Below are 6,763 nucleotides of genomic sequence, written 5' to 3'. Positions count from 1 at the left end.
TATCTTAGCCAGGTCCTGGAGTATAAGGGACATAGAGGACTTGAGCTCAGCCACAAACCTTGGAGCCCCCCTCCCCCTTATTTTTTCTCGCCCATTTGAGTCAGAAGAGGTGATAATCCCTGTGTTCAGATGATCTGACCACAGTACATTTGTTGTGGTTTTCTTGGACCCAAGGGTTAGACCTACCCACAGTCAAATACACTCATTCATTATAACAAACTATGTCAACGGCCTAATATTACAATCCATAACCGATCATGTCATCATGTGTTGTGAACTGAGTCATCTGACTTTTGCTTCCTTTGTGCCAAAACAAAGTATAAAATAGGGTGATCTTTTTGAAGAAGAAAAAAACATAAGATGAAATTTGGAGATACAGTGTGATGTAAGCAGTATGCTGTTTTATTACATGCTGCAGAGAGAATGGTATACACAAAATCAAATCCACAGCGGCCTTACCAGCTGTCCGTGGTCCCATCGTTCCTCGCCTCTAACAAACGGTTCACCTCATGAGCGCTGTCTCAATAGTGTCCTGGTAAAGTCAAACGTCTGATGCTTTGCAGTGTCAACTGTCAATTCAGTTGTTCTGCACTTAGTCATCTAGTCAGTCAAATCAATCGTCAGCACATACACTGACATATCAGTACAGCATGTCAGTGAAGCTGTCACTTTTCCACCCATACAGTATGTTGATCGACCAGGTAGCCAGCCACACCGTCAGACAGTGAGTCAGCCAGAAGGTCAGTCATTCAGCCAATCAGCCCACCATCCGCCAGGCGGTCAGGCAGTATCACAGCCCTGCAGCCTCGGTAGAGTACAGTCCAGCCCACACATTTATATAAGCCAAGGAGATGACTTCTGGGAGAGCTCCGTCTTCTGGCTAGTTCAACGTCTGTGCAGATAATTCTGCAGGTGGGGTACAAAAAGAACCCTGCTGGTGTATGTGAGCTAAATATTAAACCATTAAACAAACAAATGGACTCTTAGGGGGAGGGAGTAGGAAGGCAGGGAGGAGTGAAGGGCCCTGTAGGGTCGATCTCCTGGCTAGGGAGTAGGAAGGCAGGGAGGAGTGAAGGGCAGAACTTGTAAATAATTTCAAATATTCTAAGGGTCTGTTTTGGAACAACACATGTGTGCAGTAAAGCATTATTCACTGTATTAATAACACTTTTGAAACAAGATGTGTTGTTGATAACACAGAAACATATCAACATCTCAAATGTATGCTGTCTCAGGTTTTAGCCTATTTGGTTTACCTTTATTTATTTTATTGCAAATAAGTGTGTACCTTATGAGCAAAACTCAACTCACCTTATAAATAGTACTAATTCTAAATGCCCCACTCTACACCAACAAAACCGCTGCACAATAATGCCACAGACGAAAAACAGTCTAAGTCCACACTATTTATCCATAATGTATAAATGATAGATAAGGGGTCAGGACAACAAGGCCTTTTCGTGGAGGGGTCAGAATGAAATTTGGACTGTTTTTCGTCTGTGGTACTTGTCTTAGCTGATTCTGAGCCCAAGCAGCCCACATTCCATCTTTTATGCTATGGTAATGCCGATCACACACCTGCGCACAAATGCTTCACACATACTTGCCCTGACCAGGTAGAGATCAATGGCAATGCAAATAGAATCACAATCAGTACAGCTCATCACTAGAGGAAAGGTCATGGAGTCACTCAAACGGTTAGGGTTCATTCTCCAGGATGCAGAAGGTCCACAGTAAATTCCATGGCGATCCAACCAGTACTTGTCACGCTATATTGTTTGAGACCAAAGTGGTGGATGGACCCGCCAATGAACAGAAGAACGGATGGAGCGACAAACGGACTGACCAACCGACATTTTCATCCTTAGAGCCCTAGAGCCTAGCAGATCTAGGGCTCTAAGGCACTAAAAACTATATATAACTAAGGCACTCAATTCTATATTGAGACAGTAGGGAAATGAGAGTATAGGCTCTAGTACTGGGATTTGAACGCAAGCCAGCAGGTTAAGCACATGGCACCTAGCGTCCCCATTCTGGGGCAAACATTCTGTGAAAAAAGCAGATCTACAAGTTCACAATGTGTCGCAATGTGACATGTGAGCTTGTGGATCTTCTATTTTCTGTGAAGAAAGGGGGAAAAAAAGCAACGAATCATTTAGAGTTTAAGCTGTTTTTAATGGAGGTGTTAATGCATGTGTCTCAACCCCTGCATCTTCTTGGGGAAGATAACCAGGGGGCTTATATATCTGTGAAGTTAACCTGAAAAGGAAAAGTAACACAGCCGTAACAACCGAATAGCATGGTTGCTATGCAGGCTGTATATAGGATGTGACGAGGCGGAGAGACAAAACACCAGCATCATTAATGGATGGATGGAGAGGGCAGAAGTGGGCCAAAGGCAACAACAGTATAGTGGAGTTTTCCACTGGTCAACATGGACCAGTAGACCAGTGATGGACTGCAATTTGTATTTGTGTTTATCAAGCACACTGATAATAATGATGTCTGCATGTGATTGTGATATAAAAGTATGTGTGACAGAGAAATGCACTACAGGAAGGTAAACATATTAGGCATGCTTTCTTTTGAAACCTTTGTTCTGTAACGGGCGCCTGCCTTAAGGACGATCTGTTTACTCAGACTTTGGACAGCGTGTATGGGAATGCATCACCCCAAAAATATTGTTTTGATTGATTGATTGAAGAATTTATTAACAGATTGAGAATTACAGTACATTTCAAGCACAACTCAATACAAAACTGTTAACTGTGGTGTGGACGACACCATAAAGCATTACACTTGTTTACAATAGGGTCCACCATTTTCAATTCATCATGACATTTAGAGACTTACAAATATACACTTCTATATAGCCCAAAACAGGAAATCATCATAGAGGAGGTAAAAAGGGGGAGAAAAAAACATATATACAGTGAGGGGGAAAGGGGGTGGGTGGGGGATTCAGATTTTACGGGGGCCAGTTTTTAATTGCAGCCGTCCGTAGGTGCCCTTTGAGAGCGGTTTTGAAGGAGTCAAGGGATTCGCATGTCTTAATGACTGTTGGTAGGTTGTCACTGTCATTATCACCATCGTCAACAATAACAACGTGTTGCTGATGCATTTGGCCTACAAAGATTCAGTACATTCTGTCATCGGGTGAAGAATCCATGTCATTCTTGAGTTCTTACAACATTGCGTTCAGACCGGATTGATCAATGATGCTGTTTTGTTTTCTGATCAGAGATGATGTACTTGTCACATGCTGGTGAAGATCCAGCAAAAACACCAGATCCTCAAGTTCACAACTCATCGTGTTGCTATAGTTTTGGCGAAGACATGTGTAGAGGGAAAATAGGAGGGGACCTACTAGAGAACAGACCCTGTGGGACCCCAGGCAATGAAGTATATTATATAGGCTTTCAGTGGTTGTTTATTGACAAGCTATGGTGAGTTTATAAATGTCATGCATTGTCATGATGCTGCTGCTATTTATTGACCAGGTGAGTCGACAGGCTCAGTGGCTGAGTCAATATGCTAAACAAACTGTGAGAGTTAAAAATAGATGGGGGTTTATATATAGATGAGAAATACAGCTCTAATAAATAAAGCTTTCAAGGTTTCAGTGCTTGTAATTTTCATCCACCTTCTTTGTTTCTATTTAACTCTATACTGTATGTCTGCGTATTTTCCTTCCTTCCTTCCGTCCGTCCGTCCGTCCTTCCGTCCGTCCGTCCGTAGAAAAACTAGCGTATAAAACCATGCATGAGGGGGGAGGGGCAGAACACCACCAGCAATCAGCAATCAAACACAAATGTTTTGGTCAAACCATGTTTGACCAAACAGCAGCAGGCCCATGAGGCTCCACGGTCTGGATGTGACAAGGTCTGTTTCCTCTCACCACGAACCCCCAGCCTAGCACGTCGCCCTCGATCTATGCAAAGGCAAAACGACAACCATTTTATTTTCAAGTGACAAGTTGACAACAATAGTAGCAGACAATGAGACATGGGATACTTTAGGATTTTATCGATTCCAGTTCCTTAACGATTGCCTTTTAACGGTCAGGTTCCTTAACCGTTCCCTTTAACGATTCTTATAGGGAGTTCCAAATGGACCCTAACAGCTATGTTACTCTGAGAGTACAAATGAAACCAAATGGACCCTTATGGGTTTGTACTTTGTACACTCTCAAGAGTTATGGTGGTCCTTGAAATTACAGTTTGAGAATCACCGTAGTCTAATTGTATAGCAGACATGAAGTCCATATTCCAGCTCTGACAGTGTGATAAAAGCGATCCCAGAAACGGTTCCCAAGTGACAGAACCGATTCCGGTTCCTCAATGTTGGATCCGATTCCGGATCCCAACCCTAGTGGTGTGTGAAAGCTACTGTATGATAAATTGTAAGTTCAGGATTGTCAAATGATTGTGAAATATATATTAAATAGTACGTACTGTGAAAGTTTTCTTGACGTAGGCTGCCCCTGGTTGCTGTAGTTCCTCCTTACTCACTGTTTTCTTCAGAACTGCAAAATAAAACATGCATCAGTGACAATGTTATTTTGTTTTGCATGCTTGCAATGATCAAGATCACAGCACAATATATTATACCTGTATGTATGTTGGACCAAAATAGTTCATGTGTTTGTTTTATCAAAACATCAGTAGTCTTAACTCAGTGGTCTACTATTCTAGGAGCCTCCAATCTCAGGATCGGGATCTGGCCCATAAATCTGGTATTGGTTTGGCTCTAATTGGAAAATGGAGAGCTCAGATACCATGCTGCAGATACTGGTATACAAACACTGCTATCAAAATAGAGTTATTTCCTTACCTGATCTGGGGTTGGACAGCACAGGGGGGGGGGTCACAGGGGGAGAGGTGGGGTCAGGGAGTATGGCGGGCCCTCTCCTGTTGTACAGTCTCCTAGGACTACTAGTGATCATCTCTTTGGGGAGCATACTACTCATAGCACTGGAGGTGGTAGTGGGGCGTTCATTTCCTCTCCTGGTGTACATGTACAGGCTCATACTATCACAGTTGTTCAGCAACGTGACTCCTTCTGTCTGACCTCTGTCTGACCTCTGTCTCTCCCTCTGTCTCTCCCTGTACGTCTTCACAGACACCTCCTTCTCCTTTGATGGAGCAACTGTATGGGGAAAGAGACACAAGACAAGTTTGTGAGTGAGAGTGAAATATCGAGAGTAAGATAAAATGACAGAGTGTACAATCAAACCTCATAACCCTTCAGTCTCAAACACAGGCAGAGATGCTCCGCTACCACCACCAGCACCAGGGTTGGGTACTAACTCAACCAACAGGTTTAAGGCTAGGTGTAAAAGGGATGTAAATCAGACCAGTCTATTGTGAAGCTAATTCAAGGCAGGAAGATTAGGCAAATTATAATTACAATCTCTGAGGGTGGAGGAGTTGTTGACTGTGTGAAACCACCATCACTTAGGTCGGGTGATGTAAGAATAAGATCACTGTGGCTAAATAAAGTTTACCGGTAGATACAAAATATATATTATTTAGGCTACTCATCGAGATTAAAGAACTGACAAATTAATGCCACCATCCATCTGGCAAACTATTGACTTAATAGAACCCATTTCTCTTGTGGAAGTTGTGATGATCTGGGAACCACTTGCAAACCATGATTAGTCATATCAAATAAACAAACATTGTTGTACGTTTTGTCAAATCATAGTAGCAGAACAAAACAAATAGTTAGGTGCTGACCGCATGAGATAAAACTTGGAAGGAAAAGAGTAGAGGCCGCACAGCTCGTATAGGCTAATGACCATGCAAGAAACTTTTATTAAACCGACGTTTCAGCAAACAAGGGTTTTGCCTTCTTCAGGGTATCACGCATCAAATCTTGGTAGGAAAATAATATCCTATCTTTACCTCCCTCCCTGAACATTATCTTTCCTACGAGATTATCAAGACTCACATCACCTATCCACCGCCTGGCTGGTCGGCTCAGGCTCACAAACGCATTCACTTCAGTAAAACATTATTGCAATGTAAATGTTGGGGCCACAGCAGGCAGCACCACCCGCAGCGCAGCCCCAATAGTAGGCATATATCAATGATTGCAGTTTAATAATTTAACCACTTTCACCATCCATGCAGGGCGTCCAAAAAGTAAGTGGGCTTAGAAGTGGTTAAAGTAATTGCCAGTCCACTTGTGTTTACATGGGCCCGCGTCACCAAGCTTTCCGCAGTGCCTGAGTGTGGAAAGCCAGGTTTTTCTATTTAGTGAGCAGTGCTCTGATCCGTTGTAGTCCTAGAGCCCGCCTACTGTAGTGTATCCGGTAATTTGCACGCACACATGCACACGCGTTTCGTTTCCAAATCCGCTCCATGTAGCTGCCAAAATATTTGCTCATAGTCTACAACACAGCATCAAACACACCAACTAATTAACAAAAAGGCAAATGCATCCATCACTTACAGTCATAGCATTCAAAGGCCTCGTTCATGGATATCCAATCCGCTAGATTCATGTTAAGCCCTGTAGGGTCGATCTCCTGGCTATCTTCAGCTGAGAAGTCGGAAGATTCAGGTCCCAATGATGAGGTCGCCCAGTTATACTTGATGAAAGTCTGGGTGCTAATATTAAACTCACTCCTTGTTGTCTTCGTTAGCTACAGTAAATGCCCTTTGCTCTGTGGGTTTTATTTATACTGTGAGGATGGCTCTGGTTGAGCACTTTTAATGTGATGGTCTTTATGCAAATTAAAGACGACTATTGTTCT

The 6,763-nt window shown here is 42.9% G+C and overlaps 1 protein-coding gene across 4 annotated transcripts; it reads right to left on the bottom strand.

Annotated features, from left to right (window-relative positions):
* Window positions 1-2,886: 2,886 nt before the first annotated feature.
* On the bottom strand, window positions 2,887-6,529 carry LOC306930616 (uncharacterized protein). Of its 4 annotated transcripts, none has more exons than XR_013790906.1 (4): window positions 5,956-6,143; window positions 4,834-5,148; window positions 4,455-4,525; window positions 2,887-3,931 (listed from the first exon to the last, which is right to left on the bottom strand). XR_013790906.1 is itself a non-coding variant. In XM_079511676.1 (4 exons), the coding sequence occupies exons 1-4, from the start codon at window positions 6,509-6,511 to the stop codon at window positions 3,821-3,823; spliced, it is 549 nt and encodes a 182-aa protein (XP_079367802.1). In that variant the 5' UTR covers window positions 6,512-6,529; the 3' UTR covers window positions 2,887-3,820. The 4 variants fall into 4 exon arrangements, 3 of the variants coding, with proteins under 3 accessions (XP_079367802.1, XP_079367804.1, XP_079367803.1); XM_079511676.1 differs by lacking the exon at window positions 5,956-6,143 and adding an exon at window positions 6,460-6,529; XM_079511678.1 differs by having other exon boundaries at window positions 6,127-6,221.
* Between the last annotated feature and the right edge of the window lie 234 nt (window positions 6,530-6,763).

This window comes from Electrona antarctica (assembly GCF_951216825.1).
Source record: "Electrona antarctica genome assembly, chromosome: 10".
NCBI classification, from domain to species: domain Eukaryota; kingdom Metazoa; phylum Chordata; class Actinopteri; order Myctophiformes; family Myctophidae; genus Electrona; species Electrona antarctica.
This window is presented reverse-complemented; position numbering and strand designations above follow the sequence as displayed.

Bases quoted from the DNA above. Each gene is read 5' to 3' on its own strand.
- LOC306930616 (XM_079511676.1), bottom strand. From the start codon at position 6,511: ATGAATCTAGCGGATTGGATATCCATGAACGAGGCCTTTGAATGCTAT. The intron at 4,526-4,833 runs GTAAGGAAATAA...TTTATTTTGCAG, and splicing joins GCTGTCCAACCCCAGATCAG to TTCTGAAGAAAACAGTGAGT. The intron at 3,932-4,454 runs GTACGTACTATT...GCCTTTGCATAG, and splicing joins ACGTCAAGAAAACTTTCACA to ATCGAGGGCGACGTGCTAGG.